Below are 15,915 nucleotides of genomic sequence, written 5' to 3' on the forward strand. Positions count from 1 at the left end.
TTTCAAAGTTTCTAAAATACTTTTGAGTTCTTCCTTTACCAACAGAACAACCATACTAAATATCATTTTTGAAAGGTCAGGGGAGTTCTGGGTTGTCCAGAGACCCAGATCCTTAACCCGGCTTGACCCTCAGCTTGCTCTTTGACCACAAGTTTGTCACCTTAGTTCCGAGCCCAGGTGTCCTCATCTGCACAGTGAGGACCATCACCCACTCCACCTCCTTCATGGGACACCGTGAGGCTGTGACAAGGCCAAGCAAGTGCTCTGTGGCCTCGAATAATGTCCCAAGTGACAGCAAGACCAGATATGGACTTATGCCTGAGCCCCTGTGGGCCCCCTGCCCCTTCTCCTGTCCCACCCTGATCTTGGCCTTACCTGTGGTGAAGGGCAGGCTCCTGGCAGGGGTTTCTGAGCTGGGCAGGACACGGGCCTGACTGGCGGGCTCTGGAGTTGGCAATGAGGCAGGAGCGGCCGGGGACGACTGAGCCCTGGACAGGGGCCGGTGACTGCCCTGGGCCAGGGGAAGCAGTACAGAGTCCCCAGTTCCTCCCCGGGGGAGCCGTCCAGCCAGTCGCTGCTGCTCCCAGAGGAACACCTGAGGGACATAGGGGGCCTCAGTCTCCAGGTCTCGGGATTCTGCTCCATCTGCTGCTGCCCAGGGCCTTGGAAACCTCTGGGCAGGTCCCTTTTGGGAGAGATTTTTAGCCCTGCCTCCTGGCAGGGCTCTGGCCTTTGATCTCTGAACCCTCGGCCCCCCGCACCACCCCCAGAAGTCAGCAGCCCAGAATGACCACCCTGTACCACCAGACTTTCTCAGACCCTTGGGACTCCAAAGCCAGAACCTAGGTAAGGGGCCTCAGGCCAACTGCCCAAGGATACAAGGACGTGCATGAGCCACTGCATATGTGTGGACTGTTGCCATGCACGGTAGGCTGAGCCATGTCCCCGCCACTTCCCATTCATGAAGTCCTAAGCCCCGCCCCAGTACCTCAGAATGTGACCTTATTTGGAGACAGGTAATTACAGAGATGATCAAGTTAAAATGAGGTCATGAGGGTGAGCCTTAATCCAGTATGACTTTTGTCCTTATAAAAAGGAAAAAGCTGGACCCAGGCAGGCAGAGGGGGAAGATGGTGTGAGGACACAGGGAGAAGGCAGCCATCTACAGCTGAGGACAGAGGCGGGAGCAGCCCCTCCTTCATGGCCTTCGGAAAGACAAACCCCAGTGTCGGCCTTTCAGCCTCCAGAACAGTGAGACGACGTACTTCTGTCGTTGTAGGGGCTGGGTCTGTGATCCTTGTTCCAGCAGCCCCGGCACACTCAGCCCCATGACTTGCCTCACACTGAGAGCGCTGCCCACACCTGGCTCTGCCCCATTTCTGGTCCCAGCCCCCGTCCTGGACACCGGACAACGGGTCGCAGGGGAGAGGGGCTGGGGCAGGGACGTGCACGGCTTGGTGAGAGGCCAGCCTCAGCACCGGACAAGGGACATGGCTTCCCCCAAGACTGGCAGGCTGCCGGAGTGTGCCTGTGTGTGCGTGTGTGTGCACGTACACACACGTGTGCATGGCGGGGGCATGTCTGCACCTTGGTACGGATCTGTTAGCGCAAACTGGGTCCCAGACTTGCCTCCTGCACTGAGGAGCTAACTCCCTCCCTTCCTTCTATGCTAGGCCCCAGGGTCTCCCGACTATACCTTTCCAGGCACATGGGTGCTGCCATACCTGCTGGTGCTGCTGGAGAGGAACAGGGCCTCTGGCTTCATGCTGCCCGTGGCTTGACTCCCTGTGTTCCAGGCCGTCATCCCCCACTGGCCCCACTCCCCCACCATCTGTCTCTAGGTCCTCGGCGGAGGGTATCTGCCGCAGTCGGGGCTTCTCACTGGGCTTGGCTGGCCTCTGGGGAAGGGAGATGCCCACTAAGAAGCCATGCTGTGGACGCAAGCTGTGCGGTGGACCGTGGTGGGCTGGGCTGTGTGGCCACTCATCTTGTTGAGACTTCAGTGGCCACATGGCTCTGGGCCCTTGGGAGCCATATCCTCTCTCTGGCCCTCCAGGTCCCAGCCCTTCCTGAGCCTCCCTTCTTTCAGCCCCCAGAGGCCCAGTGAAGCAACCCCTCATCACCTCCCCTAGCCAGTCCCCCTCACCTTGATCAGCTGGACGTGAGGTTTGAGCCGTTCCAGGCGGGGCTGCAGGGGGCCCAGCGGTGGGGGGGCGGTGGCGCTTGGGGGCAGGGGCTCTGAGCGGGTCCGGCTTAGTGGCCGGTGGAGGCCTGACCCAGAGAGCCGCTCGGTGGTCAGTAAGGACTGGGCAAAGTGGAAGGGCAGGGGCCCAAGCCCGGGCACTGGAAAGAACGGGGTGTGGGTGGGGCATAAGGAAGGAACCAAAGGGAGGAATGGAAGAAACAAAGGCACAGGGTGGCAGGGGGGCACAGGCTCACTGGGGAGACACGCAGGATGAGGGGCTGCAGAGGGGGCAGGGAGGAAGGAAGGGACCCTTCCCAAGCCTGGCCCTTAGCAGGATGCAGGGATCAGCCCCTCCCCTGGAGAAGCCTTAGAACTCACCAGTCAGCAGAGGGGTGTGAGAAACTGAGGGATCCAAGAGGAGGATGGGCTGTAGTCGAGAGGGCAAGGGGCCTCCAGCCTCATGCTCCAGGCCATGGGGCAGGAAGAGGGGAGCATGGGGGCTCCCCAGGACCGGCCCCCGAGGGCCCAGAGTCGGATGGGTCCTACGGTCAGCATCAGCCTAGGGGGAGGCAGGGAGAAGTCACAGGGGGGAAGATCTCCCATAGAGAGAGCAGTGAAGGTGCTGGGGTGAGGTGGTAGGAGAAGGGAGCAAAAGAAGCTGGGGGCTTGCGGTGGGGGGGGAGGGCGCCTCAGCCACTCACCCTGGCAGGGGCAGGTAGCCCCAGCGTGATTGCGGGCAGCAAGGACACTGTCGGCAAGGCGAACGGGGCCAGAGAGGTCTCCTGCAGCCGCAGCCGCTGGCCCAAGAGCGCCTGCCATGGGGAGCAGGGCAGGGGTCACCGGTCCCAGACCTCTACCCCGGGCCTGCCTTCCCCAGAACCCCCAGGAGGCTCAGGTCCAGGCTGCCCAGACCCTGTGGCCCCAGCTCGGTCAGGGCTACTTGCTGAGAAGAAGGCTGAGCCTCAGAACTGCCCCCGAGAGCCCGGCCTGGCAAGGGCTTACCTCGGAACCCAGGACTGGGTTAGGGCCATGCTCGCTGTCATTGGGGGAACTGCAGCCCGAGGCCGGCGTGCTGCTGCTACTCGGGGAAGAGTCTAGGGGCAGCCGAGAGGGAAGCCCAATCAGAGGCCCGGTGTGGCCAGAACAACGGGGCCAGTCCCCCTTCCCCAGGGGGGTGGCCTCTGCTTCCTGCTTTCTTCCCGGAAGGGCAGGAAGAAGGCAGGCCACCACTCATCTCCGGTGTCTTTGCCCACTTTTTTAAGGTGCCCCTTCTTCGAGGGCACCTTAACCAACAGAGCAGGCGCTGGCTTTTGGCCTCAATCAGCCCCCCTGGCGAGTGTGTTGGACACAGCCTGTATAACCGCGCAGTCATCCTGTTTGGGCAGGCCCCGACCCAGGGGGACCACACAGGCCACCCCGCCCGCCCTGCTGGCCCTCACCGCCAAGGGTCTCGGTGGGCCGCCGCCGCAGGCTGGGCGGGGCGCTCTCCTTTCTGAGCAGGGGATTCTTCCTCCGCTCCAGGGACTTCTTGGGCTTGTAGCGTAGCTTCAGGTTGGGCTCAGAGACTGTGGGAGCACCAGTGTTACTTGGCCCCACACCACCCTCCTCCCTCCCAGTCACCTCTGGGCGAAGGCAAGAGAAGGCGGCATCAGGGAGAAAAGCACGGTGAGCTGACCTGCTGCAGCCCCACGGGCTCTCCCGCTCCTCCAGGCTCCTGACCCTGCCCTGGAGGGTCCTCACCTGCCCGCCCCACTCACCTGTCTTTCGGAGAGGGAAGTGTTCTGGGGGGTCATTGGGCAGGCTGGGAACAGGAGGCAGAAAGCTACTGAGCATAGAGCGAGCAGCTCCTTCCGTCTCCAAGGGCTCGAGAGTTCTGTGGAGGGAAAGCCAAGGTGGCTTCAGAGGGGCAGGGATGCCCAGAGGCCTGGCAGCAGAAGGCTCTGCAAAGGGCTCTTCCTGAGCCTGGGTCCCCAGGCCCTGCCAGGAGAGGCAGTTGCCGACAGGGCCAGGCAGCGCGTGGCCGTCAAGAATAGGGACATATCCAGGTGGCAGGACCGGGCCAGCCTTCGCGCCAGCTGCTGGGCCAGGCAGGCCTCCATCTAAGCTTAGGAGCCAGGGTCCCAGGACTGGGGTGAAAGCCAGTGACAAAGGGGACTCTGTCTCCTGTGGGAGGAAACTGCTCTAGGAATCAGGATAGTTTTGTGCTTTGGGGAAGTCCTAAAGAGAAAAGGGACTTGTGTAGGAAGAAGAAAGCCCGCGTGGTATGTCTGTGCTGGCGCGGGGGGGGGCAGGTAGGAAGGGCTTCAGGTGGGGTCGGGAGTGATAATTAAAGGAGAGAAGGGGGCAGGTGGGAGGAGAGAGGTTGGGGCAGCACTGTAATTAGAGGTGAGGGGGATGGGTCTGCTGACAAGCGGCTGGGAGGCAGGGGAACAAGTACGAGGGCTCGTGGGGTGGACACTTTGGGAGGAAGCACAACGGACACACGGGAGCCGTTGGGACAGCGTTACCTGTAGGGAATGCTGGGGCTGTTGGAGTGGACTGTTCTCTCTAGGGCTGCCTGCTGCTTCTTTAGAATCACTTCCGCCAGCTTCTGCTTGACCACACTGCTGGCCACGGCACCTGGGGCAGGGGAGTCAGGAGGGGGTCGGGGGCAGGTGGACGGTGGCCTCCCTGGCCCACTGCCTGCGCATCGCCCTGTCCCTACGGAGAGCCAAGCCTGGTGCCCCGCCCCTTCCGCAAAGCCTCCAGACCCCCCACCCACATTCACTGACAGCTCACTGCAAGCAGAGGGAGGCCCCAGCCCTCACACACCACCCCGCCTTCTGCGGCGGGCCCTGGACCCCGGGCCGGGGACGCCTCCGTCCTTACTTCGCTTGCTCTTGTCCTTATTGAGAAGCTGCCGCAGCTCCTGCTCCTGGGGCCCCACCTGCAGCTGGGGCACCGGCGTGTCCATGGGGAGCTGTGGGCAGGGCGGGCCGCCCAGGAAGGGGGCAAGGAGTTGGAGAGTGAGCCGAGGGTCTGGGGAGGCGGAAGGGAGGCTGGGAGGCTGGGGGCTGAGCGCAAGGCCGCCGCAGGGGCGGGGAGCGCGGACCTTACCCTCATGGACTCCGCCGAGCGAGGCTGCAGGCCTGCGAAGAACAGGTGATGGTGCAGGCGCTGGGGGTGCCGCAGGGCGGGCAGCGTGGGCTCCGGCGGGGGCTCCACCGCGGGCCGCTGGCCCACCCGCAGGTCCATGGGCTGGGGCTGAAGGCCGGGCGCGTCCACGCGGGGCCTGGGGCGGCCTGCGGGCACACAGAGGGGGCCCGCTCAGCCTCCCGCAGGCTCCCTGGGCCACAGCGGGACACTGTAGGGGCCTTTCCTCTGTCACTGTGGTCCCACGGGGTAGCTACTTCCAGCTCCCATTTCACGGCGGGGGTGGGGGCGGGCAGGTGTGGAACCAGGTGGGGTTAGACCATGGAGGCTGTGCCCAAAAGGACCCTCCTGACTCCAGGCACCAGGCTTTTCCACTAACCCTCTTCCTGGGTAGAGGGTGTTGCCACCCCAGGGCAGGGGCTGGGAGCTGGGAAGACGGAGTGACAAGCCCTGCAGGGGAACATTCTGGGCCCTGCCATCTCCTTCCCTTCTTCTCGCCGGAATAAAGATTAGGTCAGGCTGACCCCTAATGACCTGCCCTCAAAGACAGCGATCCGCCAGTCCCCTTTGTTCAGCCTCCAGCCCCAGCTGGCCTCGTGGGCTCTCCCAGGGGCCACCCCGCACCCCATGCTCTATCCTAGGCCAGAGGCTAATGTGGCTGCGCCTTGAATGTACCGCAGCCCAGGCCCCCCACCCCGAGCCTGCACAGCCCTATTCGCAGGGCAACCTCCTCAGCTCACTGGGCTCCTACACCCCTGGGGCCTGCTTCAGGCCCGTCCCTGTGAGGACGGCAGGCCCAGCCCCCTCTTCTCAAGTGTGCTCTGCGCCCACACCAGGAGCACTTTTCCAGGGCCATGGGGGCAGGAGCTATTTCTCACTGGCTGCCAGACCAGGTTCTAGGCCCACACAGCCAGCTGGGCCAGGCTGGACTGAGCAGCTGGAGTGTCTGCAGGGCCGTTATCCTGGGGCAGGCGAAGCTGGCGGGGGTGAGAGCAGGGGCCCTAGGACAGAGCACGCTGCTGGGGAAACCTTTCCGGAGAGGCCTCCTTCAGCTCCTCCCACAACACGGGGCAGCCCCCATCAGGGCAGCCACAGGCTGAGGGGCACTGGAAGGCTCTGTGACGGAGCAGCAGCGGGGGAGTCGGGGAACGCAGTCTCCAGACCCAGCTCAACCATTACCAACCATTACCAATCGTTCCCTCCTATCTAGGGCACACATGCAGGCATGCCTGCAAAACCCTCCCGCCCTGAAACTCCCACAGGCTCTAGGAGGTGGTTATTGCTATTCCATTATCCCAAATGTGGAAACTGAGCTCAGGGGAAGGGACCTCGCCAAAGCCACCCAGCGAGAGGCATGGTGAGCGTGGGTTTGGGGCCTGCCGAGGCCACTGCTCTGGCTCTGTTGTCCCCTGGACTTTCAGGAAGTCAGCACCCCTCCTGGGGCTTTCTTGCTGGGTAGAGGGAGAGGGTCTTGCACTAGGGGCATCTGCTCTAAGGTTCTCTGCCCAGGAGCTAGAGACGAGAGGGGAGCCAAGCAGGGAGGTGCCCACCACGACTATCCAGATAGTAAGAGACCAGAGGGGATGGCTGTGCCTCCAAACGTGCCCTGCACAGGCCACGCATGGCCTCCATGCCCCCCACTCCTGCTCACACATCCATGTGGGGAACCCAGATTCTCACTCGGGTTGAGTTTGGGCCTCTGAAGCTAACACACTCCTCTACATCTGGTGTCTTGGCTTCCTGGGGTGACTCCTCTGATGAGGTAAGAGGGACCTCAGAGAACCTCAGGCAGGCCACAGGACACAGGGCTTGCTGCCTTGGCCTCGCATGGCCCGAGAGGCCCCATCCCTCCCTCCGAGTGCAGGGCTGCCGAGAATGTGGGAGGGGCTCTGCCAGCAACTCTCAGAATGGGATTCTGGGTCATTTAGCATGTGGGGGGTCTCCACGATTTGGGGCTAAGCCAGTTTCCCTTTGTCTCCTATATCTGAACACAACCCTTGCTCTCAGCCATCAAGCCCTGTCCTGCCGCAAGCCCACGTACCCTTCACCCTCCAAGCTTATGCTCACAATGACCCCCTGGCGGTACCGCCCTCAACCCCTCAGAGTCCACTTTTCCAGATCCTACCCTTTCTTCCAAGCCCAGCTGGAATCTTCCCTCTTCCCTGCTCTCCCTCCGCCCTGCATCCCTCCCTTCTCTGGATTCCAATCACATTGACGGTTCGGTGCCCTCTAAGCCCAGCATGGGTGGGACCATCGGAGTCCAGCTCCAAGGGCAGGAACTCAGTTTTGTTTACTTCTCACGACCCCAGTACCTAGAATGGTACCTAGCACATGACAAGAACCCAGTAAATACTGGCTGAATTGATGAATAAATGTCTACATCTGCCCCCCTAAAATGCCCAGGGAGTGAGTGCCCGGGCACAGGGATGGGGTTCATCAAAGTTTCTTTTTCTAATTTCTGTTGTTTTCTTTTTTTATATTAAATATCTAGGAGGACTACGTGGCAACAGGTACGGATTTAGTGTTTCTTGACTGAAGGGATGAACTGTGTCCACTGCGCCCTCATTTGGCCCTGGTCACATACGGCATTCTCCTCCTGGTGTGTCCTGTCTCCCCAGCCTTCCTGTAAGCTTTCAGACAACTGGGAGCAAGGCAAAGAAGACAGCGGGTCCTCACTCCTCCCTGCCATACGGAGCCGCGAGGCGTCAGGCACCCGGTAGGCCCTCCGAGGACACTGGCCGAGGCCATCAGCCACTCCAGACCTGGCCCCAGGGCCACATCCTAAACCAGAAAACGGCCAAATGGCAGAGGAGGCAAGGGGCAGTGAGAGAACCCAGGAGAGGGATCCTTTCCCTCCCCGCAGCCCGTCCGAGCAGCAAGAGGCATCTTTCCTCCTGTGAGGGCTTCTGTGCCCCCTCTGCGGCGCCAGCGTGAGGCCCGAGGCCAACAAACAAGAGCCAGGCGCCTCGCCCAGAGCCTGATGTGAGGCAGGGGTCTGAGTGTAAACACTAGCTTCCTACTTGCCTTCCTGTTTCCCCGTAGCCAACAAGGGCAAGAAGAGCATCCTGCCTTTCCTTTTCCTGTTGTGCTTCCCAACAGTGGGACCAGCCTAGAGCCAGACTTGCCTCTTACCCCACTCCTCGTCCTACACCCAGAACCCCAACCTCCCAACCCTCCGGCCCATCAGCTAGCCCCCCGCTTCTCTCGCCCCTCTTCTGTCCTCTCCACCCTCGTCTTGCACTCCCACCTCAGGCTCCCTCAGGCCTGACTCTTACCTGTGCCGGGGGAGCTGGGGCAGCGGGCACCCGGGCTCACCTGGGTCCCATCTGTAAAGAGAAGAGAAAGGGCATGAAGGGGCTGCAGGGAAGGGGTGGGGAAAGGGTGAGAGGGCCAGCTCAGGTGGGAAGGCCCCACTCCAGCTTGAGCACCCCCAAACCTGGCACCTGCATCAGAAGCTAACCAAAAAGCAAGGATTCTGCCCCATTCCTTCCCTCAGATTCCCATGCTGAAGGCAAGCACTCACCAGCCCTCTCTTCCTCACCCAAGTCACCTTGTGACTCAGACATGTCGTCCCACTGGAGTCCAGTCCACAGTAGGCCCAAGGAGGCCCCAGTTCACCCTTCGGCCCTCCCGGATGTGCTCTGACCTCATCTTCCTAGGGCCCAGGCTCCCACAACCCAAAGAGAAAGAGATCTGGGAGAGGAGGGGGCCGGAGGAGGGAGAGCACTGCCAGTGAGGCTGCCAGGAGGGAGATGGGGAGAAGCGGGCCCAGAGAAGGGGCGCTTCCTCGGTGGGGAAGGACTGGGTCATGGCCAGAAGATCAAGTCAGAAATGGAGGAAGCTGTGAAGCTGCAGGTCTGGAGCACACAGCCAAGCCCCCAACAGTAGGAATGTCTTTCCTCCTGCGGCCCTGTCCCATGTCCTGCAGCCTGTGCTCCCCCATGAACAGAACCTCTCAGACTTTTTTTTTTTTTTTTTTTTTTTTAATAACCTGAAATAGAAGTCTTTCCTTTTGGAAACTGTCCCCTCTCTCAGGCTCAGAAGCCGAACCCAGAGCCCCCTATCCCATTTAGAACCCACGAAACCCCATGGTAGGGCCCAAGCAGGGCTGAAGCAGAGGCACAAAGTTGCCCAGAAGCCCACTGGGGTAGGGAGACAGACACAAGTCTGAGGTCACTTGTTCCAGATGGACCCCTTTCCCTCCTGCTGTCCCAGCTCAGGACCCTAGGGACAGGAGTCTGGGAGACTGGAGGGCCACCCGGAAGGGGCCCTTGAGGGACACACAGAAGACCTCCCTCAGGCCAACCTTGGGGCAGAAGGGCTGTTTTCTGAAGAATGACTGGTGGGTGCTGTTCTCCTGGGTCTGTGTTCAAGGGGCAACCACAGTTCCTCTTCCAGAAGCCGAAGAAAGGAGAACTCCCTGCAGGCAGGCCCCATGGGGGAGGGGGCAACACTAGGCCCAGAGAGCTCCCCACCAGCCACCCTCACACACTCGTGCCCCATGCTCCAGATGCTGACGTTGGGTAGAGAAGGGAGGTCCACCTCCCCAAACTCTGCCGGCCCCAGCCCACGGGCTTCCTCATGAGGCTCACCCCGACCTCCCTCCTGCTCCCTTCCCAGAGCACCCGCCCTGTGTACGCCTCCTCAGGACTCCGCCAGTCACGGCCTCCACGGTGTCATTCAGAAGCTGTGCCCATTGCGCCTACCATCGTGTTGCACGCATGCCAGGCTCCATCAGGAAGGGGCGACTTGCCCCCCAGCCCTCTGCCTTCTCAAGCTCCGGGACCCCCCAGGAACACCGGTGTGGCAGGCAGCACCCCTCCCCAGGAAGTGGTAACCCCTACTCCAGGCTCTCATAGGACCTCCTCTCTCTTCTGCTGGTCTCACAGGAGAGGTTTCTGAACTGGGCTCACAGGTACCTCCCAGAGGCTGCGTCAGGCCCGTGTGTCAGTCCAGTGCCTCCAGCCCCCGTCAGTGGGAATTGTCCCCTACCTCCCCTCAGTCCCTGCCCGAGGGCTGGTCAGCAGCAATCGTGCTTGGGATCAGAGCCAAGCCTTGCTCCCCTGGTAACCATGGAGTCAGGACACCATGCACTCTCTGGACAGGAGACCAGCCAATGGCCCTGAACTCCATAGTGCTTGTTACAGGGCCCAAAGGGACATTTTATGATGATGATCTATGATAGAAACTCTGTTCGGAAAAGCTGGGAGCACGCACGCGCGTGTGCGCGCATGTTGCCAACAGGAGCTGCTTCCAGAAGCAATTCCTGGAAAAAGGTCTGCTTCTCCCCCAGTTCCCTGTCTCTGTGCTGACAGCCTTTGAGTTCAGAAAAGTCCAAAGCAAAGAAGGTAAGAGCTGTGAACCAGCTCTCCTGGGTCCCAGAGAGAGGACAGGTATCTGAGGGGACCCAGGGGCCAGCTGAACTCGCACCAGAAAGCAAACATCCTGCAAGCCAGGCTTGGCCGCGATCTGCAGGACACTTTTCATTGGCCCCTCTCCGGGTGCTGTTCCCACTACTCTGGGACCAGGCAAAAAAAAAGCAGGCGTGAATGGACCTGAGGGCCTGAACCCTGCCTCGGCCTGGACCCTTCTCCACACAGCTCCCTGCCAGGGTGGAGAGCTCTCCGTTTTGGAATTCTGACTACCACCCCCCACCCCGTCCCATCTCTACCTTCGGAAGCCGCTGCAGTCAGACTGAAGAGGCAGTTTAGTTGGCACTGAGGCACGTGGGCCTACTGGGTTACCTTCCCAGACCAGAGCCCCAACCTCACTCAGAACCAAAGAGCCCCAGAAATACTGCCACAATGGGTCCACGCAGTGCATCCTCCACAGTCCTCAGAAACCCCCAGAGCAGACACAAGTCTCCGGGGGGCACCTGTGCGAGCTGGTCTCCGGCTCCTCCTTTGTGGGCCTGGGCCGCACCTCCCCCACAGATGGGACTTTGCCCCAAGGCAGGTGCATGGTGACTGGAAACCTGAGCCTGGTCTGCTCACCTGCCCTCCCAGGTGTTTTAGGCCCTTTGTCAGGAAGACGGTGTCCCCAGGAGCAGAAGCCCCCTGCCCATGCCTCTGATGTCTTTTCTGAGGCTGTCCCTACCTCCCTGATCTCCCGACTAGCTGAAGAGGAGTAGGAGAAAGGCCTGGGCCCCAGCATGCTGAAGGAAAGCAGGCGGCAGGAGGAGGCCAGGTCCCGGGATCAGGGCTGACTCCCTCCACACCCCACATTGTGGCTCTGGTTCTGTTTCCCTGACACAGGCAGGACAAAGCTTGACTCTGCATGGGGGCTGGCAGAGAAGATGAAAGCTGGGGCTGAAATGGCTTCAGGAAGATCCAAGAATAAATAAACACAAGAAAGAACATCACGGTTGCCAGGCCCTCCTGACAGACTGAGCACTGAGCACCAAGGAGAGGCTCTTCTAGAAGGCATTCCGGTCACACAATCTGAGAACCTTAGTTGCTGATGGGGCTTGAGAGCCCACTCAGGCCAACCCTCTCAATTCAGAGAGGAGACAAGAGCAAGGGGAAGGGGCTAGGTCACTGTCCCCCAGGAGGGGAGCAGTCTGGCCAGGCCAGGCCAGGCCAGGGAAAAGCCAAGAAGGCAATCCCAAAGGCAGGAACCCAGTACTTCTTCTTCTTCTTCTTCTTCTTTTTTTTTAAGATTTTATTTATTTATTTGACACATAGAGAGAGAGATCAGAAATAGGCAGAGAGGCAGGCAGAGGGAGAGGGAGAAGCAGGGAAGGAGGGAGGAAGAAGGAGAAGCCCAATGTGGGGCTCAATCCCAGGACCCTGACATCATGACCTGAGCCAAAGGCAGAAGCTCAACCCACCAAGCCACCCAGGCGCCCCAGGAACCCAGTATTTCTACATGAGGTCGCTGCTCCAGGCCCTGAAGGGCCCTATGAATGAAATCGCTTCTCACTTTCAAGGAGTTTCACATACAGCCCACAACCTTTTAAAAATTAAAAAGTAGACGACTTGCAGATACTTAAAAAAAAAAGCTCAGAGCCTCAAAAAGCGTAAGACGGAAACTTTCTCAGTTGTCCGACTCCCAAGAACTTGCCTAGAGTCAACCCTCAAACGGTTTCTTCTCTCTCCCCCACCTTCCAGAAATTGTCTTGCTCATTATTAATTCTACTGTCCGTTATCTTGGCATGAAGCTGCTTATTGCTCAGATTTATCCAGAACCCAGGGGGCCGCAAGCTGGCTAGAAACGCCTGCCATACAGAGTAATGGAAACGAGGCCCCACGGCATAGAGCATGTTGGCTTTGAGGTCAGACGGACGTGGGTTTGAACCCTGGCTCCCTTCCGTGACCGGCAGGGAGAGCCAGGGACACAGGATAACCCGGTCAAGCCTTGGCTGCCCCACTGGCCAGAAGAATATGCACCTGGAAGAGGTCATTGGAGATTAGCCTCCCTGCGCAGCACGTTCCTAGCACACGGTAGATGCTCCCTCAATAGTCTCCATTACTACCATCTGTTCCTGAACGAGGCAGCCTCTTTCCTGGCATTCGCGTGTTTCAGCATCTGGTCCCAGCTGCACCCTCTCCTCTCCTGCCACAGTCATTTTCTCCCCATGTGTTCCCTGCCCCACCTCTGCTGACTGCACTCCCCTCCCTTTCTCTTCCCTCCGAACCTCTGTAAACTAACACTTCGCTACTGGCCAGTTGTTCTGAGTGCCTCACATGTGCTAAGTCACCCAACCCTCACCAGAGGAGGTAGGTACCACCTTTATCTCCATTACATAGGTCAGTAGACTGAGGCCCAGAAGCATTAAATAACTTGTGTGAAGTCATGTAACATGGAATTGACTCCACTGGGACTTGAGCCAGGCCACTGGGCTCCAGAATCCGTCTTCCCAAACTTTACGCTCCCCTGCTCCTCCCCAGCACTTCCGCTCCCACAGGCTGGCAGGTAGGGAAAGACAGAGAGAGAACACAGCCCCTCAGGAACCAGTAGCAGCGGCGGGCCCCAGGCCTGCTGGAGGTTCAGAGGGCAGAAGCTGCCTGCTTCATCTCCGGGTCTCCGTAATAACCACAGACGGACAGCAACTGCTGACTTCAAAGATTCCAAGCAATGATTTTGGACCTCATGTGGGAACAAGGGGCCGGTGACGGGTGAGGGTCTTGGGAAAAGCATCAGCTTCATTTCCCCTGCTCTCCAGGGCCTGCTAAGTCCTCTCTCTAGAAGCTCCCAAGTCCCTTTGAGACTCTCATTAGTGTCCCAAATCGAGCTGGGCTGCTCGCAGGTGAGTGGCCTGGGCCATGGGCCCAGACAAAGGGCCCCTGTCACTCCAAGGGGTGGGGGGGTGGGCACTCAGTCCGAGGGGACTGAGGCCCTGCAGCTCACAGCCATGGGCCTCGCAGGAGCCTGGATGGGAGGCCACAGGCCGGCTGCCCGCCCCCGCGGTGAGCATGCCCCTTTCCCCTTGCCTGGGGCCCTAGGGCAGCTATTTTTAGCTCCTGACACCTGGGTATTTTGCAGCCGCAGGATGTCCGGTTTGGAGTCTCTTTCTGGGAATCCCACATGCGGCTGTTGTAAACAGCCCCACGCAGCGGTGGCCAGCCCGAGCTGGGAGCCAGCACCCCCCCTTCTGCTGTTTGAGATGAATCAAACAGGAAGCAGACGTAACCATGGCAGCGGCAGCTCGAGCTCCCTGGGGGTGGGAAAGCGTCCTTCCTGGCTCCTTGCCCCCAGCCCAGGTCCTCTCCTGCATCCCACAGCCTCTCCTCCTAGCCAGAGACCGGTGGGACGCTGAGGCAGGGGGAGCCCGGCCATCCCGGTTGGGCCGGGGACCTGGGACTGGCGTCTCTGGAGAGCCTCACTGTCCTCTGGCAAAGAGAAACAGGGTCTCCTCCAAGCCCAGCCCACCTTCAGGGGCCTCCCAGACCACCCCTCAGTCTTCCTTGCCTGTCCTTGGTAGAGGTGCAAAGGGGCAGACCGAGCTACTCGCTTAGGGTGGCTGGCCTTGGAGAGCCTGCCTCCACTTCCTGTCACCCACAGCCTTCTCCGGGACAGCCAGGCCGGCCTGAGCACCTAGGGAATTCCTGAGCTGGTAGGTTGTCCCAATCCCAGCCCCCTGGTCAGACTGCCCTAGGGTTTCTCTGGCCCTGAAAGCCCTCAAAGGCTAAGTGCCCACTTACCCTTGCTCCACTGCTCCAGGAGCTCCAATCCCTGAGATAGGAAGTTCCCCATGGTATCTAACCACCACCTTTCCTATCATAAGCAAAACATCCTGAGCAGTCAAGATGGGGGCCCCATCTTTAATGTGGGGAGAGGGGTGGAGGTTCTGTCAGCTCCTGCCTTTGTCTCTCCCCTCCCCCAGCCCCTGCTGCCCCACTTAGACCAGCTGCTCCCTCTTAGCAGCCAGCCCCAGACAGTCTTTCTCAAGGGCCAGCGCTTGCCCCAACAGGAAGCACGGTCACCGCCCTGGGGCTGCCTCTCAGAGCCTGCTCCTTCTTCCCTCCAAGGTCTCGAATTCCCTCCCTGGAACTCCTCCTTGTTCCCTTGGCTTGTGGGCCCTCCTTGGCCAGGTTGTGCCTCCCGCATCCCCAACTCCCGCTGGCCCCCTGCCCACTGCAGGCTCTGCCTCTGCCAACCGCACCTGAGCCACAAGATGTGCCTTCTTTGTCTCCTCCCACCTGTGCCACCAGGCCACTCAGCCCACTCCAGAGACCGCCAGGGAAAAGCTCAAGTTATCGGATTAATATTAATAATTAGTGTCTTACAATGACTAATGAATCAGATGAGGGGTGATCTACAACTCTGTACCAAATACCTACTGGGTGGCAGCTACTGTGTGAAGCACCCTACTTGTCCTGTCTCACTTGGCCCTCACAAAGACCCTCTCTGGTAGATACAGTAAGCACGTTCCTTTTACAAAGGAGGAACTGAGGTGTGGAGTTCTCAAGAAACCTGCAGAGGCCACACAGCTGGGAAATGGGCTCCTGGGGCTCCAAGACCTAAGCTCATAATGGAGACCCTGGCACACAGGTCCGCCCACCTCCCCAGGTGGTAAGGTGAGGTCATGAGAGGCCAGAGGATGACACAGTGGGTCCCAGCATCCAAAGGCCTGGGCGTGTCCCCCAGGGGCAGTGTGTTCCCAGAAGACATCACCCCGCAACAAGAATAACAACAGAGAGTCATCTCTGCCTTTTTCGTCTTGTTTTCCCTGTTTTTTTTAAAATGTACCTATTCCCCTGTCCTTGTTGCCTGTAAGCAGCCTCCAGCAGGATATAAACAGAGAAGCAACCCTCCCAGGGCTGCCACGAAGGGTCAGCCGCGTGTGCAGCCACTCTGGAAAGAGTCAAGCACCGGAGAAAAGGCAGGTTGCACAACCGGAGCAAGTCCCCCACAGAGCGGCTATTTGAGTGAATTCCCTCAGAAGGAGAAGCTGGCTCCCTCTCTCTGCCCCCTCCCAACACACACCTCTCTCTTTCTCGATCTCTCCCCCAGGTCTCAGACATACTGGCAGGCCTTGGGCAGGTAGAAGAGATGGAGGCACCCACCAGTGCAGAACAGAGCACCCTCCTAGAGGGCAGACTCCTGGGGACCAGGAACACAGCCAAAGACCATCAGTGCCCTCGGACCTGTGGCAG

General features: G+C 59.9%; 1 protein-coding gene across 5 annotated transcripts in view; it reads right to left on the reverse strand.

Moving 5' to 3' along the window:
• HDAC7 (histone deacetylase 7) overlaps positions 1 to 15,915 on the reverse strand; it is a 36,165-nt gene that overhangs the window by 11,111 nt on the left and 9,139 nt on the right. For 3 of the 5 annotated variants that reach the window (XM_044226441.1, XM_044226437.1, XM_044226438.1), the window contains exons 2-13: positions 8,593 to 8,643; positions 5,282 to 5,466; positions 5,054 to 5,144; positions 4,693 to 4,804; positions 3,943 to 4,058; positions 3,625 to 3,750; positions 3,188 to 3,279; positions 2,887 to 2,997; positions 2,564 to 2,744; positions 2,147 to 2,343; positions 1,725 to 1,898; positions 376 to 595 (exon numbers count right to left, since the gene is read on the reverse strand). In XM_044226441.1, coding sequence (XP_044082376.1) covers positions 376 to 595; positions 1,725 to 1,898; positions 2,147 to 2,343; positions 2,564 to 2,744; positions 2,887 to 2,997; positions 3,188 to 3,279; positions 3,625 to 3,750; positions 3,943 to 4,058; positions 4,693 to 4,804; positions 5,054 to 5,144; positions 5,282 to 5,419 — 1,558 coding nt within the window. In that variant the 5' untranslated portion in view covers positions 5,420 to 5,466; positions 8,593 to 8,643. Of the gene's footprint in view, positions 1 to 375; positions 596 to 1,724; positions 1,899 to 2,146; positions 2,344 to 2,563; positions 2,745 to 2,886; positions 2,998 to 3,187; positions 3,280 to 3,624; positions 3,751 to 3,942; positions 4,059 to 4,692; positions 4,805 to 5,053; positions 5,145 to 5,281; positions 5,467 to 7,901; positions 7,964 to 8,592; positions 8,644 to 15,915 lie in introns of those variants that run through there. The other 2 variants (XM_044226440.1, XM_044226439.1) reach the window with 2 other exon arrangements.

This window comes from Neovison vison, chromosome 12, assembly GCF_020171115.1.
Source record: "Neovison vison isolate M4711 chromosome 12, ASM_NN_V1, whole genome shotgun sequence".
NCBI lineage: Eukaryota > Metazoa > Chordata > Mammalia > Carnivora > Mustelidae > Neogale > Neogale vison.